Source organism: Leptinotarsa decemlineata, unplaced genomic scaffold, assembly GCF_025532065.1.
Source record: "Leptinotarsa decemlineata unplaced genomic scaffold, Ldec_3_MD MMD2_P_RNA_scaffold_5, whole genome shotgun sequence".
In the NCBI taxonomy this organism is placed as follows: Eukaryota; Metazoa; Arthropoda; class Insecta; order Coleoptera; family Chrysomelidae; genus Leptinotarsa; species Leptinotarsa decemlineata.
This window is the reverse complement of record NW_027412532.1, coordinates 13,542,814-13,559,737: the sequence shown is the minus strand read 5'-3', so window position 1 is coordinate 13,559,737 and position 16,924 is coordinate 13,542,814. Positions and strand designations below refer to the sequence as shown.

At 36.3% G+C, this 16,924-nt stretch overlaps 1 protein-coding gene across 4 annotated transcripts in view; it reads right to left on the bottom strand.

Annotated features, from left to right (window-relative positions):
- The window catches only part of LOC111513790 (GTPase-activating Rap/Ran-GAP domain-like protein 3), a 574,796-nt gene that overhangs the window by 85,862 nt on the left and 472,010 nt on the right, over window positions 1-16,924 (bottom strand). For all 4 annotated transcript variants that reach the window (XM_074169581.1, XM_074169582.1, XM_074169580.1 and 1 more), the window contains 2 exons: window positions 3,164-3,247; window positions 223-304 (listed from right to left, as the gene is read on the bottom strand). In XM_074169581.1, coding sequence (XP_074025682.1) covers window positions 223-304; window positions 3,164-3,247 — 166 coding nt within the window. The remainder of the gene's footprint in view (window positions 1-222; window positions 305-3,163; window positions 3,248-16,924) is intronic.

The following is a 16,924-nucleotide window of genomic DNA, read 5'->3' as shown; positions in this document are numbered from 1 at the left end:
TATTCGAGATTTCAATTGATTTAGTAATTTCTATGGCTTACAACAAATTCACCACATTATCATTATAGTTGTTGTAATAAAGATAAAGATTCTACTTCAGTGTATGCCTATTTATTGTTACTCTTCCTCAAGTATCCACCTTCAATCAACGAGAAAAAACCGTCAGTAATTTTGATATCATGAAATGTTAACAGTTCACTCAACTCATTGGTATATACTTACATTTTCCTAGGAAATATTTGAAGTACCATCTTGTTTGGTATTCGGGATTTTCAAGGACCGGCGTGCTTGGCGATCCAAACATCTGAAAAGCAGATTTACGTGTAGCTTTTCACAAGTAAACTTCAGAAAAATTACATGTGGTCACTGCGGTCAATGTATGCATTCGTAATTTCCCCTGCGAATACTCAAGTTTGCTTTTTTTTTTCGCCCGATAGATCTGAAAGTTAGTCAGGTCGGATATTTACATTTTTATTTCAGTCGGATAAATTCAGAGCTGCTAAAAACCAGGGTCGTGCAAACAAATTCCTGCGTAGGAAGGTGTCCAGAGTATGAGTAAGGAAAATATATAAAGCTATTTCGGCCTTACCTTCTCTAGAAGGTGATTTAAATGGAAATATATTGTCTTGAACATCATCTCCCTGGCCTCGAAGTATTAGCTTTGAGATGATACGGGTCTAGTAAAATTACCATAATAATAAAATATCTCCCTAGGAGCGTGTGGAAAATTTGACATAAAAACAAATTAGTGGGACATATACAGTATGATCCATGAAGTTTGAAACGAATGGGCCTTTTTTATCAATTGCACAAATGGATTTTCAATACCGTCAAAAGTTACTGCATGTTGAATAACCGCAGTAGATACATTCAAACACTATACGTGCAAGACCATAAATAATAAATATATTTATTTTGAAAAATATAACAAAATGTTATTTAGAATTGGGAGTTATACTGAAATTGATAGTAATGACTTCCTATTCAGATTTTTTTTATTCGTCCCAAGTGCGTTAGTAGAATTCACTTAAATCTACAAGGCGTTCCAAGGAAAACTTGACGCCCTCTGTATGTCAGAAACGGACATGCAATCGAAAATTTTAGAGAATACGTCAATTTTTATTTCTAGAGAGATTAATTCTGATATGAAAATCATACCCTAAACTTCACCCTTCTGCGGTCAGCAATTACTCCTCCCCTATTTTTTTCAATGGCATGGGGGTTATTGAGAAATAGAATGTTGAACGTTTTATTTAAGAAAAACCAGAAAATTTGCTGTCGCTCATTTTATTGAGGAAATCAACAAAAGTAATATCGATGGCAACACAATCAACGGATGAAGTGTTCAAAATAACCTCCATCTAGTTCCATACAGTCTTCTTTTGAAAGCGTCATCCTTGTTCACTGTTCATGGTTTATTCCACTGAAGAAAGAATGGAAATTGTTGCAACCTATTATCGAAATAATGAATGTGCTAAAGCACATTCATCATTACGAATCATCTAGACCACAACGTGAGCTATCAATACGTTAAACAGTTAATGGATAAGTTTCGAACTTCAGGTTCTGTTCACAACAAAAAACATGAAGTATATCGTCCTGTCAGAAATGACGGAGTTGAAATTGCAGTTTTAGGACATGTACAAATGGATAATCGACAATCTATCAGACAAGTAACTAGATCGTCTGGTGTATCAGCTACTAGTGTGTTTCAGATTTTGAAAGCCTTCAAATTCCATCCTTCCAAAATGAGGCTAGTTCAGGAATTAAACGAAAATGATCCTGATCGCCAACTTCAATTTTGTGAGGTGTTCAGTGAGAAATTGGCCAATAACCCAACCTATTATACAATACATGTTTTTCAGATGGAAGTGTTTTCATGTTGAATGGTGAAGTCCATAGACATAATTGTCGTTACTGATGCGATGTGAATCTTGATTTGGTTATGGAAACACATTCACAAAATCCACAAGAATTGAATGTCTGGGCCGATATTTTTGGACGGTAATCTCTATGGAAACACATACTCAAATCTAGTACAAGACTATGTAGATCCTATGATTATACAAATTTCAGAAAATGATGACAATTCAGTAGAAAATGAAATGAAATTCCAGCATTTTGATGATTGGGTGAGACAGTCTTTGGACGAACATTTTCCAATGCGTTGGATCGGCAGAAGGGGTCCAGTGGATCCTGATCTCAAACCGATGGACTTCTTTCTATGGGAACATTTCAATTCGAAAGTGTACTATACTGAGCCTACAAATCTAGAACACCTGCGACAGAGAATCGTTCGGAAATGCCGATTGCTGACTCCGGACATCTTGAATAATGTACGGAACGCTTTCGAGACTGTATTATTGTATGGAACTACATACAATAATAATTCAAAATCAGTCGGATATTTTGATAGGTCTGAATAGTTTTGAACATTCCAAAGTTCACACGCGTTTTTGCAAACCAACTTACATTCAATTAAGTTCATTCTCATATAATTGAATTATTGAAACATGTATTCCTATGAAAACAATGCTTTTAAGGTACATATAATATAATTGAGAGGGAGCATGGTTCTGAATGTTAATTGAGATTAGGAAATGAAAAGATATGAATTCAATAAATAATAACGTTTGGTAAATTCAACAAACTCAATTTCTGTGTTACACCCTTTATGAAAAATTGAGAAATTTGGACTAATCATTGTTTACTGAAAACTTTTCTCCAGAAGTCTCACAATAGAAACAAAAAAAAATACATTCAAATGAAAAATTTTATATTGAAAGTCAAACATTTCTGAAGATAATTAAAACAGATGTAGAAGTCTATGTGGAGTTTAAGTCAGTAATAAAATGTAGTATGTTCCACTTAAAATAACAAAGTTCCAGTTCACTTCGGGTATGATCGAATGAGTTCGGATCATGAAACTTTTTCATTTGAATTTTAATTAATGTCATTTCCATACTACAACATTTTCATAATTTTTTTACTTAGTTTTCGTTATCTATTGACGCACTTTCGATGCACAGACGATAGTAAACACTCTAATTAGTTGGTGAGATTTCATCAGATGCAAATCTCTTATATCCATAATTATTTTTGGATTAATCATACATTGAACAGTTCCATCAACATTCAACATGAAATGAGGAAACCAACTTACCTCGTCCTTTTCCCCTGGGGAATCTCCATTTTCAATTCTAAATCTCCTACAGTGCTCTTGACCTTCTACTTCTGGTTGCTGTAACTGATAAAAAAAACCAAATCAAAAATTTGAAGAATGTTTTTCAAATCTATCATGGTAAAATGAACAATCAGTAAAATTGGAGATTCACAAAACAAGTTGTTGAAATATCTCAATAACTGACATTCTCACATCTCAATTCATTTTTGAATTTCAATATTTATGAGTGTCAAATGTACTTTTTGAAACTTTTTCGTTATTTCATTCTTAAAACACTATGTTAGAATCGATTTTATTTGATTCAGTCAGAACTTACTATTGGGAGGCAAAAAGGCCCAACGAGACATTGTTCGTGAACTTTATAGATAGATTAACTGTTTTATGGCTTCTTTCAATAATCATTTATTTTGCTCAGTATACGTAACATTTATGACAGGCTTTGTAACAGATATCATTCTTTGTAAATCTAATCAAAGTAATAGGGATAATAATAATAATAGGAGTAACCTCTCTATGGTTTGAATAAGTTAGGTTAGGTTAGGTCCAAAGTCAGTGGAACTATTCGACTGTCCACCGCAACCCCCAAGGGTTTATTGTGGCTTACACCTATTTTCACTCGACCAAATAAACCCAGCTTCTTAACGAAGCCGATTAGTTTGTATGGTGAGTTGTCTTTCAGGTCAGATGGTTAGAGTTAGACTGTCTTCCGACAGTCCGAGTCTCTGCATCTGATTCGAATGACAGTGACCTGTAAGAAGGCCTGTTAGACATCGTAGTTTATCCCTACGGTAGTCCAACAACTGTTTGGTATCAAGCTTCGAAGGGTGAATAAATGCCTTGGAGAAAGCCAATCCTGGAATATTCTGCCAGGAGTCCGTAAATCTTCTTGCCATCTAGGTATTCAATCTTTGCCAATGCCAATGTCAGGTTCTGGTCCGATAAAACCGCTTTCTTGCACCATCCTTTGCAAGAGAGTCAGCAGCTTCATCACCTTCCAGGCCAGTATGGCCAGGAATCCAGACCAGAGACAATATGTTAAGTCTTCCTATCGAGGAGAGTCAGTTTTGACATTAGCTACCAATTTAGACGTTGCTCGGTAGGAGCCAAGAGCTTCCAACGCCGCTTGACTCTCCGAGAATATTTTTATTGACATGTGTAGGTTGGATTTTCCCAATCTCTTCGCACATAATTCAATAGTGTGAATTTTCGTTTGAAATACAGTCGCATAGGTTTCTAGGCAGGTTGATATCCCTGTCCTGGGTCTGTGACTGAAAACACCTGCACCAGAACCGGAAGGTGTTTTTGATCCATCTGTGAACCAACAACTATCTGATCTTAATACTTCCTTCTCCCGGAGGATCCAGTCCTCTCTACTTGGGAACAGTACTTCATAACAGTTGGAGGCATAAAATCAGAGGTTATTTCTAAAATGCTGTGACTTACAGTGCCAACCAACAGTCTGTTGCAATTTGCATCAAACTGATTTGTGCAATTGGCAATGTGCACAAGTCTATATGCAGTCTATCTAGCCTTCCTCTCAGAAAAATGTGGATAAGGGGTAAATTTAGAAGGATCTCCATGTCCGCTGACGGTGTGGTATTGATGACACCACTGATGACCAGACAAGCCTGTCTCTGTAAGCCAGATAGCTTCGCCTGTGCCTGGGATCGACTAACACAAGGCAATTATTATATGTGTTGACCAAATATGTATGCAGAACTAGGTTTACCATAATATCTGGCCAGACTAGAGTCCAACTAAGCTGATCACGTCCAGAATAGGTGTATTTAAGGGAAATTTATGTAATTCACTATTTCCATTATCCACTACGCTCAGTAAAACTCGTGAGTATAACTGTACTACTTTCGGAACTTTTTTATTTGACAATGAAATTCAAGAGCTCTGTTGTGAAATCATCCTTGACCTATCGTTTCCATAATATTTATAATATTGTATCTTGTGCTCGTATCATAAGCATGATTTTTCAACATTTTACTGAATATATAACACTCCACACGTGATAATATTTCAATCAGGTCAAAATATTTATTTTTTGAAGAATACTTTTGTTTGTGTCATCGTAAGTAATCAACAAGAATCTCCTTTGAATTATTTCGTTATGACAGTTTCAAAATGAATCAATTTCTTATAAGTTTCCTCACTTGAAATATTACATATATTATGAAACATTAGCGGTGAATGATCATTATTCACTTTTTTTATCACTACTCTTCCAATATGATAACCACTGATATAACGATTGTTATTCATTTTCAGTTGTTTACGAAGATGATTCACAATACTAGCCTGATAAAAATGAATACTGATTATTCACTGCTAAAAGTGCATAATATGTTAAATTCTAAATGAGAAAACTGATTACCTAAATGGATTTATTCAGAAACGGTCGTGAACAAAGTATAGTATTCTACTCGTAAATCACATGGGTGATTTAAAATCCTTGTGAATAATAGTCATAATTATATGCTCTTGAACAAAATGCCATGAATCAGTTTTGTGTGATTTTACAACTAAATACCTATATTATTCCATTCATTACCAAGACCATAACCTTTCAGCCGATTGTCGTGCTTTCGAGAGCTTTAAAAGAGGTTTACCAGTTGCTCTCCACCCAGATGACGATCGTTTCAATTCCGGACTGAAGTGTTTCATCTACTGTCACATATTGACGCCAACATTCCGGTTTGTTATATTTTAACATGGCCAAACACTGCTCAGAATCAACAAGATGTTCTGGTTTTTGGTCAACAGTGAACTCGCGCGGCTCCCACTTTTTCTGTGAATTTTCCACAATATGAAAAAAACTGTTATTAATTATTTTAAATAGAAAGAAGTTACAGAAAGAGCTAACTTCTATTTCACCTTGAGAAGTTGCTGGTAAATTCAATATGTTTCTCCAGAGGAAAATATACTATTCTTCAGTAGGTTAGGTCCAAAGTGAGTGGGTCTTTTCGACCCTCCACCGCATAGTCAAATGCTCATGCAATATAGAGCCAATATGTTCTTTTGATATCTTTACGACGTCAGCTAACTCACGCAACTTCACTTTTGGATCATTCAAAACGATTTTGTAGATTTTTTATGTTTTTTGGTGTTTCTGCCTTATTTGGTTGTCCACTGCGTTCTGCATCATCGATGTCTCTACGACCACGTTTGAAGTCAACAAACCATTACCAGCCATTGCTTCGTTTGAACGGTATTTTTTCCCACCAAGAAGCAGTGTAAAATCAAAACACGAAATTGATTTTGATCCATTGTTTTGAAAATAACGAAAGTAGTGTCACTCTTAGCACAATAACTCACAAACTTATGAGTAGAATATGAAATTTGAACAGCTTTTTTTTGAAGGTTAGTACTATCTGACTAGCGCCATCTATGTATTAGCCCGAGACTTTTTAGTTCATGTAGTATGATCAGAGAATTGCCATGCTACTTCTCGATTCGTTGTGGATTATTAAAATAAATCAATAATAATAATCATTATGAATGAATGTTAAATAAGACACCAAATATAATTTTTACTCCTCTTGAGTGTATAACATTAATTATTTTTCTGTTTTCATCTGCAAAAACGTGAATTATTTTACTTATCTTCAAAAAATCATGGAAATTGAGAAACGGAAAAGGTTCATTTTTAGGAGAGATCAATTTCTGGGAAAAAAAGAATTTGGCTTTCTAATTATCTTCAAGAGAAAACTTTTATACATAACAAAATCCGTTTACAACGATAGAGTAAATCACCATCCGTGCCCAATAAAGTATTTCATTACTGGTCATAATACTTTAAATGATCCATATCCCGCAACATATGAACCTACGCCACAAAACCCTTATTACTTAAGCCTGCTGATAATAAATGTTGTTATACCGGAAAGGACTACAATATTGAGTTTGTGAAAGAGAGATTTGAAAACGGAACACTTTATATACTCAATATACACTATATACACTCAATATTCATTCGTCAACTGTGAAAATGCCGATTTGAAATAAGTAACTATCAATCTTCTGTCGACTTAAAACCATGTGATGGGACAGTTTGACGATTTTACTATCTAAAAAAAGTCGGAGGAGAGTCAGCTAACTCACTAACATTTTTATTGAAATAAACTGAACAGTAAGTATTTTACTATTTCTTTGACTGAATATATACTTTTTTGCCTTCAACACGTCTATAAAATAATCTTGATTCACTATCGAGTTAATTTGACAATTTAAATGTTTAGTTCAAACTATTAATTACTATTTGTGGGCATTTCTCGATATTACCTGGAATATTGAGGTTTCTACTATATTTTCTCATATACATGATCTTAATGAAATTATTTTTTGATGTTAATATCCAAATTCAATTTAGGTCGGGAACAGGGCAGACTTCCTCTTTTTCCGTCCGGGTCGGACGGAATCAAGTTTTTCTAAGCGCCTTATTGCCACCTTCATATTTGTTTCAGACCATCATCATGGATTCTAAAAAGCGTCTCGCATATCCTCGCGAGAACCCAGAAAAATCTTTACTTGACATAACAAACAAAAAATACATCATCAGACAATGTTGAAGAAATCATTTCGTACTTGATGAAGACGCTATAGATTAATTACTCAAGATTGGTAAAACAGCTTACAAATGCAGAAGAAAATGATCCAACAGAATCATCTACTAAAAATCTGTTTAAACAATCTCTTTTTTCGTTAACCAGCTGTCGCACCCCTACGAACGACAACCCTCAGAAGTCAAAACTTGTGCGAGCTGAGGATTAACGAGGTCTTACCTTCTAACGTGTGATTCCTAACACGGGTTGGACGATATCAAGTGAAAATCGATCGTTCATATTAGGGCTTGAACCACCGACCAACACGGCAGTCAATTCGAGTTGATGAACAAAACCCTACGTCGAACCGCCTGGCTACCGACTGACCAATGAATCCCCAATTTCTAAAAAACATTTAATACCAGCGCTAAACTTTCGACGTGAGTTTGAATCGCGTATAGCTAAATACACACATCGGAAAAGTCTAGGGATATTTTTAAAAATGGCAATAATTTTTTTTTAGATCGCTTTAGGGAAAAAAAGTTGACGGGTGATTATTGCTGGCCATGGCAATACATCAACTACTTCGTTGGTGAGCCAGTCAGTCACTAGACGCGCGACATGTGGAGGAGCATTATCGTGCATTAGGTGGAAGTTTTCACCAACAGCACCAGCAAATGGACGGACGATAGGTAGAAGAATGGTGTCGAGGTACTGTCCAGCTGTGAGGGAGCGATTTGGAAAAACGAGATCGGTTCTGCCGCCGATCATGATTCCGGCCATAGCATTACTGTACCACCTCTGTATGTGTGGACTTCCTGGACGTCGTCTCCACAGTCTTATGACGAGAATCTGGATGAAATCCAAATCTGGATTCGTCTGTAAACAAAACTGTGGCCCAATCATTTGCATCCCAGTTTTGATGTTCTTGACATCACTCTAATCTTCTACCGCGATTGCCTCTCGACAAAGGTGGGCATCTAAGTGGCCTTCTGTTGTGGAGATCTGCTTCATGCAGTCGATTTCTGACAGTATCACGACCAATGGTTACCGCGTCTGCTGCAACACGTTAACCAACTCAGGTGCTGTGATTGTCGGTTGTCTTCTTGCGGTTAAGACCAAAAATCGGTCTTGAACTACAGTTGTAGCGCGTCCTCGCCCTGGATGTTGTTCGGCTGGACTGCCAGTTTCACGGAAACGCCGCCACAATCGACTGATAATACTTTGAGAGACCCCCAAACGAAGACCTACATCATTTTGTCGCATGCCACCTTGAAGAAGCCCTACAGCTCTATTCATCTCAGCCAATGGTAAGTGATGGCGTTCCATGTTAAAGCACAATATTTCCAGTTTAATTGCTGAGCAAGAACTGCATAGAATGTACAAACTCGACACTTTCAGATTATTCATTTTAGCCGAAAACCTACAGTTTGTAAAAAACTTGATAAAAGATTAGTTACCGTTTTTGCAGGCTTTGTTCAACCCATAGAAATCTACAGGGTGGTCGAGTGTACCAATTTAATCGAAATTAAACGACCTCATGCATTTATTTTTATATTTAGTATGTTATAAAAATATCCCTAGACTTTTCCGATGTGTGTATGTTTTACAAAACTTCAAAACTGTTCATTCCGAAAGTGAACTAGAACAGAGAGACATGGAGCTGTTCATATTCTGAAATGAAATATATTATTCAAGGGGATACTTCCAATGAAAATTCAAAATATTCAAATCCCTTCAAGAAGGCTCTTTTCTGGCCAGGAAATGATGAAAAGAAAAGAAAGGCAGGCATAGAAAACAAAACTCAAATTAAAAGAGCAGAAATGTACCCAACAGTTGCTATACGTGACGAATTCATGGAACACCAAAGAAGAATTGAAGAAAAGCAGACCAAGGAGAAGTAAAGAAGAAGTAAATTGAAAAGTAGAGTTGATAATTCAAATTCAAGAAATGTAGTTAAGCAGGAAAGAGATAAAGCAGAAGAATATTCAGAAGGAGCTTACGTTATCATTCAGTATGAAGGAGAATATTTCTCTGGGATAGTACTGGATAAATTAGATAATCGCTTGAAGGTCATGACGATGAGTGGAAACTTTTGGAAATGGCCAGAGAAAGACGATATTTTGAATTATGAAATTAGTGATGTTATATCTAAAATTGAAAGTCCTATTATACTAGTTTCTAAACGTGGTGTCTATGTTCCTGAAGTCATTGATCTCCGCAAAAAATGCAAATGAAAATAGTTCCTACACTTATTCACTGATCTCATGACATGTAAAAAATATTAGTTTATTTTTATACTGAATCAATGAGAAATTTTGTTGTTTCGTATTTTAATTATATGTGATATTCACGTTCGTTAATGAACCAGTGATGATCTTGTGTTTTTACGAAATTATCACTTCGTGAGAAGAACATAATTCAGCTTATCCTTTCTTACTCCATGGCTGGTCGGAATCCGGTATTCCAGTGGATGGATTCACGTAAAATTGCCACAGCTCGGACGAAAAATGGTGTACTTGTTATTTTTTTACACCTATATTTCAATTTGCAAATAAGAAAACTGAAATAAACACATAGGGAGGGTATTTTGGGATGTGCGTGTTGTAATATTCATCGACTATCTTGAGAAGGAAAATACCATCAACAGTAATCGTTATTGGAGAGTTTGAAGGCCGAAATTACGAAGAAACGACCGCATATGACAAAAAAACGCACCGTGACATAAGTCAATTGAAACAATGGCAAAACTACATGAATGGAACTTCGAATTGCTCCCACATTCACAGTATTCGCCGGATTTGACTCCCAGCGACCACTGGCAGTTCGCAGACCTCAAAAAATGCTAACCGGTATTGTTGAAACTGAGGCCTATTTTGAGGCAAAAGATGAATCGTTCTACAAAAGGAATGATTGTGTGGCTCTTGATGGAGATTACGTTGATGCATGAAGCCAATTTTGAAAAAAGCGTGCTTTTTAAGTCCCGAGACTTTACAGCCCATGAGTATTCTCAGAAAAAAGCAGCAGGTAGGTCTCATATTTCTGCAATGATTTTCGAAATAATCTAAATGAAATGGCGAGACACAGCTGAGTGCTGACTGCTCCAACATAAAAATAAAAACTTGCAGCAGAAATTTCAGCAGAAATTAAGTGATCGATTGATAGGCAAGGTAGATCATCCGATATTATCACTTTCAATCCAAATGAATCACAGGATAAGACACAAGCAAAGCGAAATACAATGGAAAGAGAAACAATAAGAACCATACTTCATGACATATAAAAATTGACCCATCAAGGCCATTTTAAAATTACTAGAAGATGCCAAATATTTTTTTGGAAACGAACAAACATGAAAATACTATCAAAACAGTAGGTGATGAAACCCCGAAACTTTTGGATTATTTTTTTAGAATTAATTCGATGACATTGAAAAGTCAGATGGAATTTAGGCCGCTCTTGCTTGCTCCAAAAGTTATACTATCGAATCAAACAAAACAACCGGTACACTGGAAATGCAGACCTATAGAGATGAATATAGATCTATTATTATGGATGAAACATACAGGGTGTAATTTTAAGAAAAAGAGGCTATATAAATTTGTGTCTGGAAATGCTTCATTTCGGAGGTGTTGAAATTGAATTTTTTGTTCGTTTTTTAAATATAACTTTCGCAAAAGTAGGTTATTTGTATGAAATTTGGTACATGGGTTTTTTTGACATGGAAAATCATGATTTCGTATTAATTTCCATGTAACATCTAGAGAGCGCTGCGTACGCTGTCATTATTTATTACAAATTGCCCTATCTTTTTTGACAGTGAACTTTTGCTACTCTTCATGAAAATAACTAATTCCCACAACTTTTCCAAGTAAAATAAGGAACACTTACTCAATAACGCAATAATAATTTTCTATATCGATGCATATTACTTAGCTCCTAGGGCGCCAAGTGAAGTTGCTGAGGTTTCCAACTTCAGAACTGACGAAATTCAGTACAATTTGTTAACCCCTATTTTCCTCCCTTGGGGTGGAAAGAACCTACCTGTGTATTTAAAAATTTTAGGTCTGTAGCTTCGGCTGTACGTCGATATAAGAGCGGGCAATAGCTTGTAATTTATATTTTTACTTTAAAAATACAGTAACTGGAAAAATATGCCAACGGCACTAACTAATGAATAGCTTTGAGAATCGAATTATGTTATCTATAAAAAAATTCGCAACACTAAAACAACCGTCAACGACGTCTGCCCTCATGCGTCTGCTCGCGTTCGTTTCGCGTTCTCGGCGATGGCGCTTCATTGCTTACGAGGCTTGCACACACACCGATTTTGGCCGGCCAGTATAAAATCGGCCGATATTTTATTGGTAGCGGGTGCTTGCACACTCACCGAATTTTTATCAGTCAAACAATCAGTTGCTTTGTTGTCGTAATTAGCACGCACTACCAATACGAAGTAGTAGTAACTTCAATTTCACCGAGCATTCGAGTCGTCCAAATTCCAATAGTGAACCACATGTGGGAACGGGACCTTGCACACATGCCTACCGGTGATCGTCGCCGGTAAAATACCGGTGAGCTGCCGTCCACTGCCACTGTATCGCCGGCAGTACCGGAACGTAGTGGCGTACATGACTAAATACACTCTTGCATAGTCACCGGTTTTTTACCGACCATTCCAATCTCGAATGCTCGGTGAAATTGTAGTTACTACGCATTAACTTCGTTTTGGTAGTGCGTGCTGATTACGACAACAAAGCAACTGATTGTTTGACCGATAAAAATCCGGTGAGTGTGCAAGCACTCGCTACCAATACAATATCGGCCGATTTTATACTGGCCGTCCAAAATCGGTGTGTGTGCAACTAGCGAATGGTCGGTAAAAAACCGGTGAGTATGCAAGAGTGCAAGGTGCCGTTCCCACATGTGGTTCACTATTGGAATTTGGACGACCAGTACAAAGTCGGCCGTCCAAAATCGGTGTGTGTGCAACTAGCGTTAGACCGCCCCTATACCTCCGCGCATCGTCCCATGTTGCGTAATGGCTTACTGCGTTGGGTCAAGCTAATATTATGATGATAACTTTTGAATGATTCGTCCAAACTGCTAAGTGTAAAAAACAAATTGTATCTATGTTAAATACTTAAAACGACAATTGTATCAATTTTTATAAGAATTTGACAGATATTCTGAAATGTGCATTGAAAAATAGTATCCAATTCCACAGTATGTATGGCTCAGCATTTTGCATATAGTAAACTACTAGATAAGAGGTAGATATATGTTTTCGCGGACTTTTATTTAGAACTATTTAAGATGAACAATCTTACGGTACATTATCTGTATGTAACTCCAACTGTACTTGCTTAATTATTACTTGGCGGGTTGGCTGTCCTTGTTCATCTTTACTGCCTGAACCACTATGCATACTGTTTTTGGTGACTGCATTGGCTTGGGATGTGGGGGTTGAGCAATCCGGTCGTCGGATGCCTGCTTCCACGCAGTCCCGCTGGATACGGGAATGACAGAATCACTTGTGGTTCTGTTATTCACTAACTGAATGGTATCCCAACAATAGCTTAATCCTAAGGTGTGTGTATCTGTGCCGAGAAGATGAATGACAGTGAGCCTATCAGCTGTATCTACGGAACCTTCGAGATACTGGGTGCCCTCTCGTCGTAGCATCGTCTTGTGACGGTAATGCGGGGCTCTGCCGTGATTGACTTTCTTTCCCTAGCTACTCCTGGGACTTTTATAGACAGAGTGAACTTAAAAATTTTTTCTGACGCTGGGTTTACAGAGGAGATGTATGTCGAGCTTTCGACTCCAACTGACCTTCCTATAAACTTAGATCAGGAGCGAGTCTACAGAGAAGATGGATGTCGCGTTTACGACTCCAACTGTAAATTTAGTTCAGGAGCGAGAGCTTCTCAACTCCCCAACTCCTGATCCAATAACTGAACCTAAAAATAAGGTTTGGTGGTGTAGCCAGGAAATGACTGAGTCGTCTCCTCAAGAGCGGGGTACCATATAAAACCGCCTTGTACCAAATTCTTGAGCGGTGTACGCAAAATCTCTCTTAGGTGGAGGAACACCTAAGAGATTGCATGATTGAATCGTCAGGTGTAGCTTACGTGCCAAAATCCTCATATGGAAAGGTTGTCGCGGGTATCAAGGTGGAAATCTTGCACCTTGACTATCCGACTACCTCATCAACGATGAAACAGCAGAGCATATACTCTGTGCCTGCCCTGCTGGAAACCAAATCAGGTTTATATATACAGTGTGACCCATTTTTAATGGAAACACCCCCCTTAAATTTGAAATTGTGAATCGATTCTAATAATATTTTTTTTAAATGTCAAGTACTGGAAGGTCTACGTTGTGACAAAATTTTAAATGTTCATTAAAGTTTCAGGGCACACTACGATATTTTTTCTTAGTCGAAAATCGGGATTTTTCATTAGCGATTTTTCTATTTGAAAAATCACTACGCCACTGGATTCAGAGTGCCTCTAAATAGGTGTGACCAAAATTTCATGAAAAAATATCCATTATTAACAAAGTTATGACAACTCCAAAATTCGAAAACCCACACAGCTAACAGTCACAATATATCATTTTTTTATGATGTCAACAATAAAGTGCCGCCAGATGAAAAAAAAAAAACAAATAGCGTAAATTTTTTTAATGAAAATAACGGAATTACATTCACACAATTCAACTAACAATGAAGCAAAAAATTTTAATAAACGTAACTAATAACTAATTATTGAAATGTTTCGATTCAGTGCAACAATTAATTCTAACTCATATTCTAGTAGCCGCTACTAATCCACCACGTATTTCGATACATGTGTCGTAGCGCTTACGAATGTTTCTGATTACGTTCCTTAGTTCTTGAGGGCTAATATTTGCACATACCTGTCGAATTCTTGCACAAAGCTCATTTCTATCTCTTGAGCGGTTTTTGTAAACCTTTTGTGTGAGAAGTCCCCAGAGAAACAAGTCCAAAACTGTGAGGTCTGGAGATCTGGGTGGTCACTCTATAAACGGACTACATCGGTTTTGAAAATGTTCGTTAAGCCATTGCCTCACAGCTCTGGCATAATGAACTGAACACCCATCTAACTGGACAATTAAATTTGATCGTTCATTGATTGGCAGCTCGTGGATAGCATCCCAAAACTTCTAGAAACCTTTGCGCAAAAATGTTTTCCTCAAAAAAGAGTGGACCAATAATTCGTTCGTTCAATATCCCACACCAGACGTTGATTTTTTGAGAATACTGGCTTTTACAGTTTATTACCCAGTTAGGATTATCCGCTGCCCAATAGCGACAATTCTGTGATGACACTACTCCATTTGTAGTGAAAGTGGCTTCGTCGGTATATAAAATATTTTTTAGTAAATTATTGTTTAAATATTCCTCTTGCTTCGTCGCCTTCTTGAACTGTGTGTAACAATTTTGGCTTGAAAGGTTTAATATTCTTCGTCTTGAGACATCTCCGATTAGTTTCTCGTGGAATATTCAAATCTAAAGTGGCATTAGGATTATTTCCGAAATAATCTAAAATGATTTGATCATTTCTGTCATTCCTGTTTCGTTTTTGTACAGGATTACTTCTTAACATAATTTTTGATACTGCACCAGTTTCATTGAATATTTTATTTATTTTATTTACCGTACCGCAGCTAATACGAGGACGATCTGGATGTCTCTCATTAGATACTCTACAAACCTCTCTAGCACTTCTAACGTCATCTGCCGAAAGGCGTAAAATTTCAATTTTCTCTCTTACGCTCAATCTTGCAGCCATGACACAAAATAATTCGAAGAACTGTAAGGTGAATATTGTTGACAATAGTACACTTGAATCTGTCACAAGTGTCAAACTGTAATATCAGTTCCATGGCAACTAAGATTTAAATTGAAATATTAGGTCTTAGTTTCAGTTAATATGCGTGAAAACTTGAATGTAATTCCGTTATTTTCATTAAAAATATTCACGCTATTTGTTTTCATCTGGCGGCACTTCATTGTTGAAATCATAAAAAAAATAATCTCATGGCTATATCTGTTGATATAGGGTGTTTTTTGTGACTGTTAGCTGTGTGAGTTTTCGAATTTTCGAGTTGTCATAACTTTGTTAATAATGAATTTTTTTTCATGAAATTTTGGTCACACCTGTTTAGAGGCACTCTGAATCCAGTGGCGTAGTGATTTTTTTCAATAAAAAAATCGCTAAAAAAATCCCGATTTTCGACTAAGAAAAAATATCGTAGTATGCCCTGAAACTTTAATAAACATTTCAAATTTTGTCCCAAGGTAGACCTTTTAGTACTTGATATTTAAAAAAAATATTGAAATCGGTTTACAACTTTAAATTTTTGGGGGGCGTTTCCATTAAAAATGGGTCACACTGTATACAAGATCACTCAACATACAAACTAATCGGCTTCGTTAAGAAACTGGGTTTATTCGGTCCAGTGTGAATAGGTGTGAGGTACAATAAACATTGTACATTGTGCGGGTTGCGGTGGAAGGTCGAATAGACCCCACTCACTTTGGACTTAACCTAACCTAACCTACTTATTACTTATCGTTATATTATGACCAAAATTACACAAAACCTCCGATAATTGTAGCCTTAATGTTATTCTGATGTATAAACTGTATTTATGTAAAGTTCCATCCAAATATACATACATACATACACCCTCATAAACTTTCACATTCATATTAGTTTAGAAATATATAGATAGATTGTTTTAAATATTCTTCTCTCACTGCACTTCTTGTGATATTTTTCTAAGATAGCAGCACTTCATTGTTTTTCATTATATTTCTGCATCGTTATGTACTGTATTTCAATATTTTTATCAGAATTTTATTTTCATAAATATAAGGGTACATATTGTACAAAAAACTGTATATAAGGGATTTCCTACTTCAATGAATGAATGTCAATTATTATAACTTCAATAATGAGCACAATGGATTCAGTAGTACATTAATCTTATATAAAATTATAGGCTGGCGTAGAAATCAATTTCATCGTGAGAAAAATATTATTATTATCTCACTAACGTTTCGGAATTGCATTAAAGCAGTATGCTTACTAAAAAATTTGTTCTAGAATATAATGAAATTCTAGGTAGAAATACTCAACCAAGGTACAAATAAGGA